This window comes from Rhopilema esculentum, chromosome 20 (assembly GCF_057945365.1).
Source record: "Rhopilema esculentum isolate cy_ngs chromosome 20, ASM5794536v1, whole genome shotgun sequence".
NCBI classification, from domain to species: domain Eukaryota; kingdom Metazoa; phylum Cnidaria; class Scyphozoa; order Rhizostomeae; family Rhizostomatidae; genus Rhopilema; species Rhopilema esculentum.
Window position 1 is genome coordinate 2,625,840 of NC_142834.1, and position 20,034 is coordinate 2,645,873.

General features: G+C 37.6%; 1 protein-coding gene across 1 annotated transcript in view; it reads left to right on the top strand.

Moving 5' to 3' along the window:
- LOC135687105 (putative E3 ubiquitin-protein ligase HERC1) overlaps window positions 1-19,497 on the top strand; it is a 59,111-nt gene extending 39,614 nt beyond the window's left edge. Inside the window, exons 40-63 of the mRNA XM_065203563.2 lie at window positions 532-1,170; window positions 1,600-1,728; window positions 2,030-2,227; window positions 2,815-2,911; window positions 3,388-3,788; window positions 4,344-4,465; window positions 4,977-5,051; window positions 5,857-5,978; window positions 6,894-7,497; window positions 8,016-8,273; window positions 8,688-9,018; window positions 9,831-10,012; window positions 10,817-10,969; window positions 11,239-11,464; window positions 12,087-12,341; window positions 13,880-14,091; window positions 14,623-14,783; window positions 15,325-15,490; window positions 16,085-16,167; window positions 16,559-16,730; window positions 17,186-17,266; window positions 17,625-17,911; window positions 18,508-18,679; window positions 19,104-19,497. Coding sequence (XP_065059635.2) covers window positions 532-1,170; window positions 1,600-1,728; window positions 2,030-2,227; window positions 2,815-2,911; window positions 3,388-3,788; window positions 4,344-4,465; window positions 4,977-5,051; window positions 5,857-5,978; window positions 6,894-7,497; window positions 8,016-8,273; window positions 8,688-9,018; window positions 9,831-10,012; window positions 10,817-10,969; window positions 11,239-11,464; window positions 12,087-12,341; window positions 13,880-14,091; window positions 14,623-14,783; window positions 15,325-15,490; window positions 16,085-16,167; window positions 16,559-16,730; window positions 17,186-17,266; window positions 17,625-17,911; window positions 18,508-18,679; window positions 19,104-19,283 — 5,306 coding nt within the window. The 3' untranslated portion in view covers window positions 19,284-19,497. The remainder of the gene's footprint in view (window positions 1-531; window positions 1,171-1,599; window positions 1,729-2,029; window positions 2,228-2,814; window positions 2,912-3,387; window positions 3,789-4,343; window positions 4,466-4,976; window positions 5,052-5,856; window positions 5,979-6,893; window positions 7,498-8,015; window positions 8,274-8,687; window positions 9,019-9,830; window positions 10,013-10,816; window positions 10,970-11,238; window positions 11,465-12,086; window positions 12,342-13,879; window positions 14,092-14,622; window positions 14,784-15,324; window positions 15,491-16,084; window positions 16,168-16,558; window positions 16,731-17,185; window positions 17,267-17,624; window positions 17,912-18,507; window positions 18,680-19,103) is intronic.
- The last annotated feature ends 537 nt before the right edge of the window (window positions 19,498-20,034 follow it).

Sequence of the window (20,034 nt, forward strand, 5' to 3'; positions counted from 1 at the left end):
GACTTGACTTGACTTGACTTGACTTGACTTGACTTGACTTGACTTGACTTGACTTGACTTGACTTGTTGAGGCGTGATATCATAAAGTATGATATGATGTGTCTAAATGGTCAAATGATTTAATGTCATAAAGTAATATTACTTAGAAATTGAAATGGTAAAATGCAATCAGACTTTGTTATTTCAAGTAATAATAGTGGTGCGGATTAATAAAGTCATTCAAACCAGATAGTAAAGACGTCTACAAAAAGTATTCTTGAATATTCTGTAGATATTTAAGAAGATTTAAGTATTATGGATTTCCATTAAGTTTGTTTAAGAATAATTAGAAATATAGATGTTGAAACTCATTGAAAGCCTAAAAACCTGGTGACAGGAGTGCTCTTGTGTCACGTGATACTAGACCGTTACATTAGAAGTGCTGGGCTTATGAACTTAAATTTTTGTGTTGTAGAAGATGATAGCAGGAAATTATTACAGAATATGGTAATCTTATTGAAAGTTTTATGCAGAATTTGCTTCTCTTAATAGGGCCATCATGCACAACACCTACTCCACAAACAAAGCGTGTCTCTTTTTGCATCCAAGAATCCGCCTCTGATTCCAACAGTCAACTTTCTGCGATTGGCCTAACTGACTGCAAATACACGCCTCCCGTTGTTGAATTCCCTAGCCAAGATCCTCTTGGGCAAATGTCGGTTGAAACAAACTATTCTAGCCTCCTTGGGAACGATTCAAATGAAAGCACAACTCCACTGTCCTTTAGAAAACCGTTAGGAGTTCAAGCAAACAGCATCAAGCAACAGAAAGGTCGCTTGTATGCCCTAGAGCGGATAACTAAAGCCAGCAGGGTCCTTGTTTCAAGAAGTATTGTGTTTTCAGTTCTCGATGCCCTGGTAAGGATATTAAGCTTCAACGAAATTAGTGTCGCCTTGGCAGAGCTAGGTCTAAATGAAGTACAGGCATTTATAGACTTTTTATTGATGTATCAAAACATATCAACTGATGAGCGCACTAGATCTGATGGCCTAGCTGAAAGTGGTCGGGATGGAAGTGATTCAGGCTGCAAAGTTTTGTCGGTCATTATCAAAGTGTTTATATGTCAAAATGAAAGATCGATGAACAATGTTGCACGGTATTGCAGTGATGTTTTGCTACGAGAAGCCAAAGGTAAATACTCAATTTATTCTTCTGTTTAACCAAGAAAATTCGCAAAATAAAAATCAATCACTTTCTATAGTACAAGATAGTTTAGGCATTTTTCTGAGATCTGAAATCGGCCTAAAGATTGCAAACACCAAAGCATATAGTCAAGGCATGGCTGGTTTTGAGTTTTCTAAAAAGCTTTTTCCAACGCCACTCCATTCTCTTTTTAAGGCCACAAAATTGATTAATATTAGAATGTTGTAGGCCAGACTACACCAGTAAAAAATCTATGATCCAACTTCTATTCAGAACAATTTTTGAAGAATATCTTATCCGGGCGCTTGCTTTTTCTAAAATCCTCTTAAAGATTAGTCCATTTGCTAAGATAAGTGTTATTTTCAAGCTAGCAAAGATACCTAAGTATTTCATTCTTTAACCCTAACCCAATTGCAGATTCAAGAAATGCCACAAAGAAGAAAGTTTCTAATAACGAAACTACAGATGAAGAAAAAGAGCTTTCAAGCGGAAGAGGAAATGAAGTCAAGTTCATTCAGTCGCTTGTCGAATTGTTCAGTTGCGAAGGTTATTTTTAATAATTTGCATTTTATTGCTTTCATGTGAACCTTTTACCTATCAAAATCCACTAGAAAATCCTTTCAAAATTTTTAAACCAATAAAATGTTTTAGTTAAAATTGTCTAAAGTTTTTAGCTTTTTTTTGAAGAAATGTCCAGTTACCTCAAGCCCCCTAGCGTCTTGCCCTCAAGCCCTCAGGTGATTTTTCAAAAAAAGCTTCAGCTTTGCACAAGTGTTCCAACAATTTTGGCAAGGATTGTAGTTTGTCGTCTTTGCCTTGAAATTTTATAATTCTCCTTGCTTCATAGAAATTTCCGGATCACTTAACAGTTGTAGTAAAAAGACGACAGTTCTCGAATTGATCGAATCTTTATCGGCATGCTGTCTCTCGACTCATCTGCCATCTTACTTTCGACAATGGTCTGCTGTGCAAATGGTAAGGATTTTTTCTTCAATGGCAAACAGAGGCTCAGCTCCTTTGAAACTTACATCTGCAGATCTTAACGGTATGTTGACCATTTATTCATTCTTGTCCTTCCTCTTTAAATAATTTGTAATTCTTTAAATCGATAAATTCATTTTATTATCAATTAAATACCAAAAGGGATAATTATATATTGGCCTAAAAACTTTGTAGTTATTTCCTCGACAGTTCAAGTCAACAATGTACTCTTTTTCTCAAATAGTTTAACATTTTTCTTAAAAAATGCCCTCTTCTTTCCAAAATGGAGTACCTTTACTTTCCTCAGCTCCCATATCGATCAAGCCTCACAAAAATGTGAAATGTTAAAAACACTGTTCCAATTTGATTTTGACTCACTCCAATCAAGGTCACAATCAACCATTTTTTTACATTTAGTTTCCCCTTGCTGCCAGTTTTTCAAATAAAAATAGTTTACATGCAGTTAAAGCCATGTACAGGGAACCATTTTAGCTCTTGGGTTGTTGATCATATGTAGTTACGATCTTGATCATATGTAGTTACGTTCAGTTGATTTTAAAGTTCTGCTACATACAATAATAACGAAATAAATACACTTGAAAAAGGTCTAAAGATTGCCTATCTCTTCATTGATTTTAACGTTCCTTTTAGGTGACCTTCCTAAATGCGGTATGTCAACATTCAGAAATGATGATGGTGAAATCTTCGATTGCTTATGGAATGCTGCAAAGAGTCTTCTTATTTCAAGGTATTTTTACTAAACCGTACGACATGAATTTTTTCTTAGTGATTTTACAAGGTGGTCAGAAGACGTTGAAATTTGAAAATGTTTAGTCGTTATGCACAGGTTATTATCTATGTCAATAAAAATGAAATTGAAAATAAAAAGATATTGACCTTGTTTTTGCAAGCAGCCCCATGAACAGATGTTTTAGAATTTAGCACCTTGATCAACCCCTCTTTGCCCCTTTTAGTTAGGTTTGACAACAGGGGGTAGGCACTGGGTGTTTTGCAAGAAAAATGTCCAAATTTTGCTCCTACAAGTACGATTTGGGTTTCAGAATTTAAAGGCTTGAGCCATCTGTCAATCGATATTAGCCAATCAATACGCGTGTGGGTAAAATCACAGTCACTGATTGGTCAACTTTTTATTTAAAGCTGCCCAGAGCCCTTTTACTATCTGTCGATTGCCTTTAAACGATGACCCCTTTTGTTAACATCTAGCGGTGAGGATACAACACTAATATGGAAGTTTAGCAGCCGTGGTCGAAGTATGATGCAACAGAAACTGGATTTCCTAGACTACAGTCACTGCCTCCGTGATTGGAGCAACCAAGAGACGAACATCAGTAACTTACGATGCAACCCTTCTGGTACGCTGATCTGTGGCTCAAAAGGCAGTTTGATAAGCATATGGGCGGTGTCAGGCGGACACCCACACGTGGATAGCAGCCCGAGTCATATCATGTGTTTAGCATGGCCTAGTGTTTCTGAGTCAAGTCTGAAACAAGGCAGGAGCAAAGATGCGCTACTGCTTGGGCGCATTGATGGGTCAGTGGCTATTATTGACATCAAGGATAGCAATAATTTCAACCGTGTAGAGGTAGAGCAGTGCAGAAGGGAAGGTTTGTTCTTTATATGATTGAGTATGCTTATCGGCTACTGCGTGTTTGTATAGCCAGTTTTAAATGATATATCAGTCTATTACCTGGTCATAAAGAGCACAGGTGAACCTCTATTAACGGATACCTCTAAAAACCTCTAAATAACGGACACCTTTATACAACGATCACGTCTCTACAACGGACACCTCTCAACAACGGACAACTCTTAACAACGGACACCCCTCAACAACGGACACCTCTCAACATCGGACACCTCCTAGCAGCGGACAGAAATTTTTGTCCATGATAGTTAAAAAGCTCTCAAAGGAACCTTTATGTAACAAACACCTCTGTTTAATGGCCAGTTATACTGCTCCGAACGGCGTCCGTTTTACGAAAGCTCCATTGTAGTTCTGTACTGTTGGAAGACCTGTGATTAAGGTACTGTCATGCAAGACCACGATTTTTAAAGTTGTCTCTCTTCCAATATAGAAGGCTGTCGCTTCCGCAGTTTTCACTATGCACCTCAATCTCGGCGCCTACTGACTTTTAGTGATCAAATTTATGCTTTTCTAGTTCCCGTTTGCGCCTTGACTTGGCACAACATAAAGGAATCTTTCGTCATCGGCTACATTGATGGAGTGGTTATCGTTGCTAGGAAGGACAGTGAACTCATGAAGAAGTTTCAGGGACACGAGGTTCGTAATAAATCTTTAGTATATATTAACAGGCCTTAGCGAGCTCAGTGAATAGAGTTCTTAAGTGTTACGTCACAAAAGCATTTTTTTAAAGTTTTGGGATTGTATCCACATAAAATAAATGAGCAACAAGAAATACTTCTAAATATGCAAAATTAGGTTAATATATCGAAAATTGGATGAGATATGGCTAATGAAAGATTTGAAGTTTGCTAACGGATTGCTGTCGTTTAGGCCCTTTTCATTATGAACAAAGATCAATTTACAGAGGTTTGATGGGGCAAGAGCCTGTGCTCATGTGGCCATATCTCAGCCAATTCGTAACACATTTAACTGTTTTTGCACATTGCGAGGCATTTTATGATGCTCTTTCAAGTTATGGGATTAAAAATGAAAATTTTGAAAATAGATTTCTGTGACGTCATAACTAAAAATCTCTGTGGAAGAAGCTAAACATATTGTGATGACCTCCTCCCGCCAGCATCACAGTAACAGTGCAATTCTCTTTTAGGAGATTATTTTAATGCTGCAGTTTTCCTCAACTGGAGAATGTTTTGCATCGCTGGCAGAAAATCAATTTGTCAAGGTAACTGTCTTGATTTGGTATCGAACCTCAATCTGCATCCAATTAGTATTTATTACTTCCATGAATCCGAAGGTAGTTTTTAGAACACTGTGAGAAGCTTTGCTTATCGATCAGTGTCCTGGTCCTTTCTCTAGATGTGACCACACCTCGTGATCCCTACGCCTGGAATTCAGAGAGCTTGCGACTCTCCTCACTCTGGGTGAAAATTTGGTCATGTCAGCGACGCGTGTTAATATAACTATTCAATACTGTTAAGCCTTTGTTTTGCAAATAAACTACTTAGGACCACCGTAATATTCAAAAAGGCCCTTGCTTCTTGCAGAAAGGCCCCATATCATCGGGTTAACACGTATCTTCTAGAATATTTTTGCATTAAACAAAACTTTGCTATTGTAGTATTTGATATTTTCAAAGTGGCTCGTTTCTGCAAAGCATAGAATACTCGAAAATTGATATCCGTTCTTTAGAGAAACAGTGATATTATAAATTTGAGTAGCATTTTCTGTGACTACTGTTATCTAATGTCCAAACTTCATTCTGACAAGTTCTTCTATGCATATTCTCGAGTCTCATATTGATTTTGCGTAAGGTTACAAAGCAATCCAGGTGGGAACTGACGGGTACTAACCCCGTGCGGATAAAAAAGGGCTGGAACAAACGAACATGTTTCCTTTATGATTTTTACAAGAAATCGGATTCTGACCAGTGTTGCTGTTATTAATATGATTGCGTTCAATTTGATTAGAAATCATTAGAGATTTCGCGTACTTGCCTTTTGGCTAAATGGGATATGTTTATTTTTAAGATTTGGCGCGAAGTCCAAGATGGTGTTGTTTTACTCCACTCTCTGAAGCACGTTTGTTGCAGCCCGACCGTTTTTTGCTGGAATCCATCGCTCCTCCCAGATGGCACAATTCAAATAGCCACGTAAGTGCCAATCATCTTTTTATTCACAAAGGAGCTTTTTTGAGGAGGGGGGGATTAAATAGCAGCATTGTCGTTCTCCTTTTCTCGTTGATCGCCCGGTCGGTCAGAAGTCAGGCCCGTCGCTGGCCATTGTGCCCAAGGGGGTTTTAAAGTCCCAAGTGCGTGAGCCATCCTTTATTTGCCGAAAAGTTGGGAAATTTGCAGAATAAGCACCCCCTAGATGACAAAGAACTCCTCGTTTTTGCAATGGATTTTTTTCAAAGGGGGTATCGCACCCCACACGTTCCCTTTAGCGACTGGCTTGGTCAAAACAAGGGAGTACTCACTTTACCTTGGATTGCCTTTGAGTCAATATCCGACGTTTATACTATAAAGAGTATCGCATGAGAAGTACTTTTGTATGCTATGTGTTCGCTTTTTCGTGCTATCTTCAAACAAAGCTTATTTGATATGCCTTTTGTGACATGACACAATTAGCCCTGGCTAAACATGACCAAAGTTGCTGCAAAATTTCTTAGAAATAAATTGAAACTTAAAATAACTTAAGGAAAGAAATAGAAAACCTGTTAGACAAATAACTTTAGGGATACGTTAGGCAATCCGCAGATGAAAGTGCGGCCTGTTAAAGCCTTTTGGTTGTCATTGTTTTTGAAAGCTTGTAACTAGTAAGACCTTTATGGATCTTTGGAAAAGTTTCATAGTAATGTTACACATTTATCCTCCATTTTCGGACTCCTTTCACTAAAAGACATCTCGAAACAACGGAGAAGTAGTTTTTCACAAAAATCCCAATCCTGACGTCACAAAGATTTCTACGGACATCATTCTTCTCCGCGCAGTAAATCTAGTTCAGCAGTTTCAAACCCTATGGAGGTTTCATTTCCTTGTGTATACCACTCGTGTTTGACATTTCAGTGGCTGTACCACTGGAGAAATCCATATTTGGAATCTGCACAAAGCCTTGACAAAAGAAGATATAGAAAGTGACGATGCACCTGCTTTCTCTGACACATCAACCTCGAAATCAGACCAAGAGCCTCAAACAGCGGCTGACGGTACCCTAGTTACAAGCGAGGGACAGCAAGATGGCAGACATTGGCTGCAGGAGTTTAATACTGGAAAAGAAAAACCGTCCTTGTCTCTTAGTGGACATGAAGGAATCATTGTTTGTTTAGATTATAACAATGCTGGAACAATGCTTGCAACAGGCTGTGCCAATGGTATCGTGAACATTTGGTCCCTTCAAGATGGCCTTGTTGTCCAGACGCACCGTGACGAGGCAGCGATAACAAATCTCGTTTGGATGAATGATCATGGCTTAGCAGTTACTTCAAAGGGTAGTCACGAGATCGCTGTTATAAAGGTTACAAAAGACCAAAGGGAAAAATTGAGGCTGCTTGCGCATTGCAGAATGAGGCTGATTGAACATGGCATCTCTGGGTTGAGTCAGTCTTTCTACTTACGAGCATTTTTAGAGAGGTTACCAACAATGCTACAGGACCAATACAATTATGAAGAGGTAATGGAACAGAAACTGTTCAGTTATAGTTTGATTTAAATCTTAGCCTATATTCTGATTTAAATAATTTATCTTGTTTTGAGCTAGGCCGACAAAATTCTTAGTTTAAATTCTAATTTTTAGTCACTTAAAATGTTCCCCTTGTTAAATTCTTCTGCTTTTATGTTCTGGTTTACATTCTTCAACTTCTCAAGGTCAATGAAAAATTCAGTTTTTGGTCGAATGTATGAAGTTTTAGTCTTTCAGTGTTTATGGATGGTAAGAACTTTTAAGACTCGGTAACCATCATTTCAAACATTATACCCTTTGATCAAGAACCAACAAGAGATTGCCTGAAAAATTGTCGTGTATTTGTACTGTACTTGCTCTTGTCCATTGTTATTGACATGTGTCCAGGCCTAAGTAAACTTTTCCAACCTTTAAGGCTCTCGTGGAGTGGATATTTTGAATTCAATATTTAAACATCTTCACAGAATATAAAATCCAGATCGTTAATTTTCCTCTTCTTTCAATTACAGAACCAAATTAACATTCTCACACAATTAAAACACAGTCAGTTGATGTCAGCACTCGCCGAGTTAGCGATTTTTCTGAAGCTCGAAGATATTTTTACGCCGTCTGCAAAAGACCGTCTTTCTAATGAAAGCTGTATACAAGATTGGTCCTGGTTTCAAACTCTTTGCCTGACAGCTGGAGTTACGGATGCAATTTTCAAACGACAGCAACTTCCACAAGCATTTATCCAAGGCAGTGAGGCAAAGGATTCGGCTGGATTGGTAAGTAAATGTTAAGTCCATCATTATTGGGGAGAGGGGGGGGGGGTTACCCATGGCCAAAGCTTCTAATGAGTGAATCACAAGTTCCCCGTTTAAACTAATTAATCTTCACTTAAACTAACATCGACGCTCTAGAAACTATTTATAAACTCTGCATACAATCACCTTGGAAACCAGAAGGGGACATTGCACCTAAAACAGGGAACAAACTTTCCTATAGCTACAAAACACGATATTCGTGTTTGAAGAGCAAAAAGTTGTTGTTCGAAAGTAACTTGACTTTACAAATTACTAATCGGTTAAAGTTCAATGCATTTTGGTTTGTGTGGTATAGGTTCATCTCGTTTGTATCTTTGCACTTAGCATTTTGTTTACAAATTCTATATGTTTTCTGATTATGAAAATTCTTTGTAGGATAATTTGAGGTGGACTTTTGCAATGGATGAGCAAATCGCATTATGGGCCAGTAAACGGCCAGGGGATTGGGAGATTGAAATCCCAAAGGATGTCTACATTTGGGGATCTGGGTCTCATGGCCAACTTTGTGGCCTTGGAACGAGCATTTCAGAGCCAGAACTTGCGACATCAGCTACCCAAGTAAGGCAGATTGTATGTGGGCAAAACTGCACATTTGTGGTGCAAGTAAATGGAACAGTTCTCGCTTGTGGCGAAGGAAGTTATGGACGCCTGGGGCAAGGAAACTCAGATGATATGGTGACACTGACACCAATATCTGCGCTTGCAGGTATGCGAGTCTCTGCCTCATTTTAATTCGTATTTGAATTGAATTCGCATATGAATTCGTTTTTGTTTCTACGTAGTATCCGTAGATGGTTTTTAGGACACTGAGAAGCTATGCTTATCGAGCAGTGTCCTGGTCCTTCCCCTCGATGTGACCACATCTCGTGATTCCTATGCCTGGAATTACAGAGAGCTTGCGACTTTCTTCACTCTAGGTGGATGTTTGGTCATGGCAAGGACTCGGGCCACCGACCCTTGGGTCTGTAAACAGCGCCCCTAACAACTGAGCCATCCTCGCACCCATTTCAAAGGGTATTTTCGCGTGGTTGTAATTACCATGGTTTTGAAAAAGTTAGGAAATTAGTAAAAAACATTTTGTTAAAGGTTTTTCTTTAATCTTGTACAGAAACACATGCTGAAATATATCTTTTTCGAATGAGGTTCATATTATGTACCATATGATGACCTAATTGTGTTAATTGGACATTTAGGACCCAACTTTTGAGCTACTCGGGGACGGGCTATTTAATCTTCTTTCACATTATCCTAGCCCTGTAAGAAGCAATCAGGTTCGATTCAAGCTATCTCTCAATTTGGAGCTGTCAATTAGCACACGCACCCTGTTCAAAAGAGACATATAAGTTCCTTTTGTGACAAACTGCTCTTAGTTCCATAACAGAAACATTACCGACAGTCGAATATTGCCCTGTAAATTCGATCCAGCTTTGCTTTGTTGGGGAATAATTTTGAGTTTAATGATTGGAGAAAGCCTAATTTTACTTTCGAGTCTGAAATTCAATACTCTTTAATCAACAGGTTACGTTGTTGTGCAGCTAGCAACATCTCTTGGATCTGACGGGCATTCTTTGGCCTTGACCGATTCTGGGGAAGTGTTCAGTTGGGGAGACGGCGATTATGGAAAACTTGGTCATGGATCAAGTGAAAGACAAAGAAAACCAAAGTTAATAATGGCTCTGCAAGGAGAGGAAGTCATCCAGGTAGACTGATTCTCAAGCCTTTAATTGCCAGTTTTTTCCCCAATCTAGTAGGGTATTCTTATATTCAGTATCAGCAAAAATGGCCTAACACATTTCGTTGGTCAAAAAAGCCCCTGTTTTCACCTAATTCTCTTGGAAACTATGTCCAGATTTCTTTGAAGAGTACATCCTGCTTACCGGGCTTCAAAACGGTAGGCAATTGGATATACTGCCAATCGTTTTTGATTGGTTGGAACGCATTCTTGATGAGTTGCTTGGCAACAGTCTCTTAAAGCCACAACACAGGCAGTCTTCTAATGAATTTTATTAAAAAAGCTATTCCTATAATGTAGAATTACTGTATTCCTGACGGAATTAAATGACTTGTTGGTTAGCTATCCAAAAGGGAAATCTATTTGTTTTTAAATTCCCTGGCCGGTTCATGAGATTCAAAACTTATTCCCTTAAGGGGCAAGGTGTCATTGTCCTTGATTCCCAGTTCAATGTAGGATCAATTGCAAAGTCTCAGTTGGTGATTTTTGGTTGCTCTTTGAATCTCGTACTTCAGTATTACTGGTGACTTTATAAATCACCATTAGATTTCAATCTTTTTTAAGATGCTTCTTGGTTGCCAAGACATTGGTTGTTTTTAAAATGAACAATTCAGTCTAGTTTATAAACTATTAAAGTATAATGCTTCTCTAGTAGCTTTTTTAAACCTTTTATTAGGTAGTTTTTATTAAGTTTTTAAACCTTAGATTTTGTTTTTGATTCCCTATAATTACGATTTTTACTTATTTAAATTTCTTTTCTTATCCCGGACAGGTCGCTTGCGGACACAAGAGTTCTGCTGTTATTACTTCGGACGGAAAGCTTTTCACATTTGGAAATGGTGATTTTGGTAAGCTGGGAGATGGTACCTCACAGAACAAGAAACTGCCGCAAAGAATCCAAGTTAACGGTGAAAAGTTTGGCCAAGTAAGTTACCATATGATAGGGCAAGCGTTTTATTTGTCTCTTTGGTTCCAGCGAACACTGCTTTTGAGATGTCGGTTTATCCGGGCTGTAAATCTTGTTTTCTTTTGTTAATCAGCTTTTACCTTGCATCATCTCCAGAAACTAGGGGTTTATGGGATGCGGTCGCAATTGGATGCGGTCGCAATTGGATGCGGTCGCAATTGGATGCGGTCGCAATGGATGCAGTTGTATCCTATTGCAAAACTAATCATTCCTTTGTCTGTCTCAAGGTCTCTTGTGGGCTAAACCATACGCTTGTGGTCTCGTCTGATGGAAATACCCTCTTTGCATTTGGAGAGGGAGAGTTTGGTCAACTTGGAATCGGAATATGCTCACACAAGTCTACGCCAACTGTTGTGAGCCAGTTAAGCAACAAGGAGCTCAAAAAGGTCGCTTGTGGCACTCAATTCTCAGTCGCTCTTACAAAGGCAGGGAAAGTCTACATATTCGGATATTGTATGTTTATTTTTGTTTATTTATTATTATGAATGTTTTTGCTCTAAGTGTTTTGTCGAATGGTAGAGAAAGCTTAGAAAAGATTCGCTGACAAACACTTTTAGTATCTTGCATAATGTGTTCACTGCTTTAACTGTAAGAAAGAATTTTTCAATGACGTGGCAAGCGGGGGTTTTAGGGGGTGCGTCACCCCCACCCTTATGAGTTGTTAGGTAAATTTCAGTTGGTCCACAAAATCTTTAGTCAGTCGGTAAATTACACTACCGGAAGGTGAAATAGCACCTCAGATGCCAAAGGAGCCTAAGCCATCTTTCAATCAAAAATTGACCAATCAGTGAGCCTGATTCCACTCACACGCTCCTTGATTGGCTAATATTGATTGACAGGTGGCTTAAGCCACTTGTATATCTGTCGATTGCCTCTAACTTTTCTTCCTTCATGTTTACGTCAGTAAATTATACTTTTGATGACCATTCACCTTCTAGTATGAAAGATCAAGCTACGCCACTGGAAATTTTATCATGAATTCGTTTATTCTGCTTTTTGGATGTATCCGTTAGTGGATAATTTACAGAATGCTAAAAAGAATTTCATTTGTTATCCCGTTGTTTGTTACTTTTAGCCCGGTCTATTGGATTGAACGAAAGAAGACGAAATGATCATTCATACCCGATGTTGGTGTCTTCTTTCGGTGACGCTGTAATTTGGGACGTTGCAGTTGGCTGTGAGTTCATTTTAGCCCTCGACTCGAAAGGTGATGTTTGGTCATGGGGTAACAACAATGATGGACAGCTTGGGTTGAGCCACTCTGACTTGCAGCCTATCCCAACGAAAGTTCCCAAGCTAGTGGGAAAGAGCATTGCACAGATATCTGCAGGTAGGCCTACTCAAATAATTTCTTGTTAGGTATTAGAGTACTTCAGAAGGGGTTATATTTGAAAATGAAATTTTGTAGTAGGATTTTAAATAGAATATTTGAAGAATATTGTCGGGTTATATCAACCTTTAATGATTCCTGTTAGAACAGTCCACTTAAAGGCGCTATGGCCTATCAGTCAGCCGTTCAGAATTATCGATAGGCTTTTAATTGTTTTAGCAATTCGCCGATTGGCTCCGTAACAATAGGTCTACTGTATAGTCTAGCCAATGGGAATTCAATTTGGTTCCGTAACAATAGGTCTATTGTATAGTCTTACCAATGGGAATTTAATTTGGTTCCGTAACAATAGGTCTATTGTATAGTCTAACCAATGGGAATTTAATTTGGTTCCGTAACAATAGGTCTATTGTATAGTCTAACCAATGGGAATTTAATTTGGTTCCGTAACAATAGGTCTATTGTATAGTCTAACCAATAGGAATTTAATTTGGTTCCGTAACAATAGGTCTACTGTATAGTCTAACCAATGGGAATTTAATTTGGTTCCGTAACAATAGGTCTATTGTATAGTCTTACCAATGGGAATTTAATTTGGTTCCGTAACAATAGGTCTATTGTATAGTCTAACCAATGGGAATTTAATTTGGTTCCGTAACAATAGGTCTATTGTATAGTCTAACCAATGGGAATTTAATTTGGTTCCGTAACAATAGGTCTATTGTATAGTCTAACCAATGGGAATTCAATTTGGTTCCGTAACAATAGGTCTATTGTATAGTCTTACCAATGGGAATTTAATTTGGTTCCGTAACAATAGGTCTATTGTATAGTCTAACCAATGGGAATTTAATTTGGTTCCGTAACAATAGGTCTATTGTATAGTCTAACCAATGGGAATTCAATTTGGTTCCGTAACAATAGGTCTATTGTATAGTCTTACCAATGGGAATTTAATTTGGTTCCGTAACAATAGGTCTATTGTATAGTCTTACCAATGGGAATTTAATTTGGTTCCGTAACAATAGGTCTATTGTATAGTCTAACCAATGGGAATTCAATTTGGTTCCGTAACAATAGGTCTATTGTATAGTCTTACCAATGGGAATTTAATTTGGTTCCGTAACAATAGGTCTATTGTATAGTCTAACCAATGGGAATTTAATTTGGTTCCGTAACAATAGGTCTATTGTATAGTCTAACCAATGGGAATTCAATTTGGTTCCGTAACAATAGGTCTATTGTATAGTCTTACCAATGGGAATTTAATTTGGTTCCGTAACAATAGGTCTATTGTATAGTCTTACCAATGGGAATTTAATTTGGTTCCGTAACAATAGGTCTATTGTATAGTCTAACCAATGGGAATTTAATTTGGTTCCGTAACAATAGGTCTATTGTCTAGTCTAACCAATCTGAATTTAACTGGCCAGCGAAATGCGTCGGAATATAGTGCCTTTAAATTCAAAAAAAGATTATCATTATTGCGCTAAAACATATTGATTAAATTTACCTGGTTTATCTGTTTTCTTGCTCAGGAAAGTCGCATAGTGCAGCGTGGATGGCCTCCCCCCTACCCGTTAATCGATCCGGCCTGAGTGAGTTGGGTGTTCCAAAGAACATCCCTCGAGAGTTTGCTGCTCTTAAAGAATGCAGAATCGTTGATGTTAGAGAACGACTGGGGATCTTGCAGAGATTTTCAGATCTGGTTTCTAAGTCATGGAGATTGATCGATTTTAGAGAAAATGAGGTGTGTTTACAAAATTTTTTTATTTTAATTAGACGCGCAGCCATTGTGTACCAAAAAAGGGAATTGAATGGAAATTGCCAGGTTCCTTTTGTAGTGTTACAAAATATTTGACTGGCTGTTAAGGAAAGTGTATTTCGTGAAGTAAGGTTACCTTTCGATATAAGGCTAGATAGGCCATGGTAAGTCATATTCATTCTAATTTTGTACTTATTTATACAGGGTTGCAATTCAATGTTAAAAAACCTGTTTTGCAATTGCCCTGTCCTGTCATAGTTGTTGCTTGGTAGAAATATTGTCCTGCTGCCAAGTTACTCCAATCATAACATGCAGATTTATCAAACATGGCTCTTTGTAGCGCGTTAAATTCAAAGCAGTATCTTGAAATGATTCTTTATACGGATAAAATAGGTCTTCCTGATTTAAGTGTATCATGGCTTTAGGCGTAATTTAATACTCTTCATCCCATTCACTAGTTTTTCTCTCTCATTTAACCTTTGCATTTGCTATTTGTGACCCTAAGCATTTTTTCAGGGAGCTCTGTCACGATCTGTCGAAGGAATTCGCAATGGTAGACTGCGTTCTTTATTGTCGCCTCGTGTTCACTCGCTGCCTCTTGTGCGTGCTGTCAACAGAACGATGATCAACCATAAAAATAGTGGTCCCCAGATTCGAGTGAAGAGGTTCGACAGCAAGTGAGTGTGAATCGTTTTTATGTTTTAAGTTAAAAGCTTACTTTTTGTTGACTTCTTTATTTTATTACGAAAGATATCAGCATATTTTGCGATGACTTTAGTCTGCATAAACATTGCATGAGAAATTTCAATTTTTGGACCAGGGACTTAATTCTGTGGCATGATTTAGTAGTCGTAAAATGCCGCAATTATGTATATTCATGTTTTCTGAAGAGGTGATACCAACAACGCAAAATTGGTGAAGTCATTTGAAACCGCTTCAGTATTTTTGGAGTTAATGTCATTTTAAGTAAGATATATTTTTTATTTGTTAAACTTTTGTTTTTGTTTTGTTTTGTTATTTGTTATTCTGATCCTTGTCAATTCCTATTTGAATTCAATCCTTTTGAGAAGTTTGAAGTCGCAATAAAAATTTGTTAGTGAACATTCACAAGAGCTCCAATTGCCTAGGCTGGTCTTTTTGTAGAGATCTGCCAGTTTGTATAGGAAGCGGATCTGTTCTGGGGGCTCAGACAGTAATGGGGAGTTTTTTCTCTTAAAGGGGCAAGAAATGCGACTCCGTGTTCAGGCAGGTTGCAAAGCAAGTCCTGAAGCACAAACCAAGGGATTTATGTTTCCCTTCTCGCGCATGGAAGATTCGTTTGGTCGATGAGGCTGCAGATGATGCTGGTGGGGTATTTGATGAGATTATGACTGAAATGTGTCAGGTATGTCGCGTTTATTCACTCGTCGCACTACGTTACTTTATGGTGGCAATGGAAGGTTATGTTACGGTTTTCTATGCTGTCACATTACATTACGTTGCAATGTGTTGCGTTGTGTTACGTTGTGTCATGATATGTTATGATGCGCCACAATATGTTACGATCCCTCTCCTTTATGTTACATTGCGTCTCGTTATGTTACGTTGCCTCGCGTTATGTTACATTGCGTCACGCTATGTTACGTTTCCTCTCGTTGTATTTCGATGCGTCACATTATGTAACGTTGCGTCACGATTTGTTTCAATGCGCGAAGTTATGTTGCATTTCTTCACGTTATCTCACCTTGATCATATCATGTTACAATGTGTCGCGTCATTTAACATCACGTTCCCTTTTATTTGAATGAATTTGCTAAACCTCATTCCTAAACAGGAGTTTGGCTTCTCATAAAATGGATTAAATCTTTAGCTTTGAGGACGAACTTTGTTTTGTGATGTCATATAATGATGTACTTTTTATTTTATCACACGTTACGCTGTGATACGTATTATCTCAAGTTTTTTATAACTATTTGCTATTTTTATTTCATATTTGTAGGAGCTTGAATCAGATGAGCTTGACTTGAAGCTGTTAATACCCACACCAAACAGTGTTTCTGATGTTGGATATAATAGAGATCGGTAATTTTCCCCCCTTCGAGTTAAAACATGACTTAATTTAAAACACAATGTCCAACTTGAATTCTTTTCATTTCTTTAATTTTTTTCATAATTTGTTTTCTCCTGCTGAGTTTAAAAAGTATTTTATATTTTTTTAAACTAACTTGTAGTTGCTTGCCTTGATATACCCAAATCACATCCCAAATATTTCTTCAAACCCTTTTAGAATATTGTCCTTGCTATTCCCAGATTGTCACAACGCACTGGGGACTTAGTCTGGGAAGATTTCTTCGAACAAATATTTTGCTCGAAATGATGTTTAAAAATTTCCTCGTCTCTTTTACCCTCAAAGATTTAAATTTCTTAAAATTCACTATTTTTATTTAATTTTATCCATATTTTCTCGTACTAGGTTCATTTTAAACCCTAATGCAAATTCGAAAGAAGAGCTGGAGCATCTACGATTTCTAGGCATCTTAATGGGAATCGCAATTAGAACGAAAAAACCCCTGAATCTTCATTTAGCTCCAACTGTTTGGAAACAGCTCGTCAGCATCAAGCTTTCTGTAGAAGACATTGAAGAAGTAATTTCCAAATTTTCTTACAATTTTCATTCTCGCTTTGTTCTGTTTTTTGATGTGCAATGATGTCGAATTTTAACAACGTATGGACAGTTTATTCTGACCCCGAGCATAAAACAAAGCTCTCTTGTTTCAAAAATGAAGATATTGAAAGAAAATTATCCAATTCTCCAATTGTCAGTTTAATAACAAGTTAAAAATACTCTTCTTCTCCTGTAAAAGATTAATTTAGTTAAACCATTGCTAATGAACTCTTTGTTCTTATTTTGATTTTATGATGATTTTTGATTTAGCACGAAAGTTTTATTGAAAATACTTGTTGTGACGCCTGGACCCAAGGAAGTTATCCTTACGAGTTACCTCTTGTATACCTCTTAAGATTTCATATTTCCTGTAGACCTCTCTACTTTTAAAGATCAGGGTTTTTTATATATTCTGACATATTTTAATTCTTTTAGGTCGATATGCTATTCCTGAGGACAATTCGAGGCATCAGGGATATTGAAAAGAGTGGAATTGACGAGGACTCCTTTTCAGAGGTAAGCATTTCGTAATTGTATTTAAGCAAGGTATAAGCCTAGTCCTGTATTGGTTATAATAATTAGCGAGCTCATGGTTGTCTGCACTGCTACGATGTCCCTAAATGACCTATTGCTGCTAAGTTTAGGCCCACAGAGAGCGATTAATCTTGAACTTTCCATCCATTATCTTTAAACTTTGAAGCTTAAATTGTTTACTTCAGTTCCTGCTTTACATTAGCCCTTGTCTGAGTACAGATAACATAACATTTCTAGCTCCTCGTAGTGTTAACTTATAATACACTGTAGGTTCGGACGGGGGCAACATTTACACAATTTATGCGATTCAGCTATTTACCTTTTTATTTGTCATTTCTAGACAATCCCCCTTGAGTCTTTCGAAAGCCAAGGCTCAGACGGCAGATTTGTTCCTGTTATACCGGGCGGTCAAAGTAAACCGCTGACTTTTAATAACAGAGTTGAGTATGTAGACCATGCGATCCGGCACCGGCTTGAAGAGTCAACTGCGCAGGCCGCGGCCGTCCAGGAGGGGCTGAAAGGAATCATTCCGGTTCCGGTTCTTAATCTTATGAAACCGGAGACGTTTGAAGAGCTTGTTTGCGGTGCCGGTACTATTGATACTGAAGTACTAAAGAAAATAGTCAGGTTGGTACAAAGCCTCTTTGCTGAGATCGACGAACATCGGTTGATATTATGCTCATGTTTATGATTTGAAAAGGATGAATTGATATGATAAAAGTTGATTCATGAAAAATTTATTGAATTGCTGAAATGGATACAAAAATACCACAACACTGTTAACCTTTCTTCGTTTTGTGGTATATTTTTACCATAGCTCAATTTTTTGTACTTTTGGTTAAATTTCCGGTGCTCGTGATGCATTTTTTAAACAACTGTGGCATTTCCTTTGTTTTTGGAGTCATGTGGAGTCAATGCCTTTTCTTCTAATGATTTCCTTCGAGTGATTTAGTCTCGTCTTACAGCCCTGACGTGAAATCATTTCAAGTTTTGTCTCATATTTATGTAATTTAAATTTTTTGCTAGAAAGGTTTAGACATTTTGTATTCACACCAGGGTCAACACATTTGAAAATAGAATACCCTTTTTAGCATGGAGCATCGTTGGAATAATTGCCTGAGTTTTGCAATAATTTTAATTATTTTGAATATTGGAAATTCTTATCACTCCTAACACCATTGAGAACAGATTTTGTTCTTTCATGAAGGATTTTGTTATTCCAGGTACCGAGAACTGAAGCAAAGCAGTACATCAGTAGTCTGGCTGTGGGAAATTCTCCAGTCCTTAGACCAGGAAGAACGGATGCTGTTTTTGAGATTCATATCAGGAAGATCACGATTGCCAGCGAACATTTCTGATTTTCCGCAAAAACTGCAAATTATAGGAGTCGATAAGGTATTTCATCCTTTTTTGTAGTCGTAAATTCGGATACAATCAATCCTTTGACGCCCATTTTGGTAAAGCGCCCTCTTGACTACAGTCTCTTTTACCCCTTGGAAAGAGCACCCGAATTGATCTCCAAGAACACAGATTTAAGTGGTACTTCATCGCTTATTTTCTAGAAATATTCTGAAATATTTAGGGGCTGTTTATAATTAATAATGGCCTTAGGGGAAAAATTCAAAATTCTCACTCATGGTTTTTTATATTTCTGTTGTCAATTAAATACTGTAGGTTGCATTGATAAACGGATACTGCATTATCTCTGTTGACATTTAATAATGTGTCATGTCCATTACTTTAATCATCAATAAAATAGCTACGAGCTGAGAGTCTTGCGCAACATCAGTTTTTAACAATATAAATTCTTCTTCTGCAGCCTGTAGATGGCCTTCCGACTGCACAAACATGTTTCTTGGTGCTTCGATTGCCACCTTACACATCGAAGGAAATAATGACTGAGAGAATACGCTATGCTATTCACAATTGCCGTGCTATTGACATGGACAATTATATGCTTGAACGCAATCAACGCGAGGATTCAGACAGCTCAAGCTAAGACGTTCTGTAGTGTTTATATAACTGTAATATTTGTTAGAGCCAATGTTTCTTAGTTGTTTATTCATATTAACACCTGACCTAGGATGTAGTAAAAATTGGGGATGCTAATATTCTCACACCAATAATCCAGTATCCCCTACAATATTTCCGTTATTTTAAATATCAAACATCTTGCATTCATCTTGAAAGTTTCCAGCCCTGAAACGACCCACTAAAATTGATGAGTTCTAGAGTATCCCAATTCTTGATAGCATGTTTAGAAATGAAAAAAACCTTCCCTTGCAAGAAATCCTTGTTAATGCTTTATTTAATAATTTGTATATATTTTGAAAGAATCCATCAAGGGATGTTAAATGTTTCCTCCAGTGTATTAAAAGGGCATCATATTTATTGGGTTTTCGAAATACCAACTGAATTTCTCCCGTTCATTTTGAGCTTAGCACATCGAAAGCAAATGTCTGCCTTGCAGACAGAGGCATTTTTTCTAATGTATCGTAAGTTTCATCAAATGCTCTTGCTACAAGCAGAAAATGTTGCAAACATTTATATTAGGACTTAACAATCCTTTTAGATATTTCGGTCATAAATTGATAAATATTTCCCTCGATCAAAGTTGGACTAAGTTCCTAAGTGATCTATGACATTCTAACTTCAATGTATTCACACTTTCCAGCCATTTTACGGGAACCTAATTCTCGTCATGTTGTGTGGTTTTTTAAGTTAGGCATAGTAAAACAATTAGCAGACGC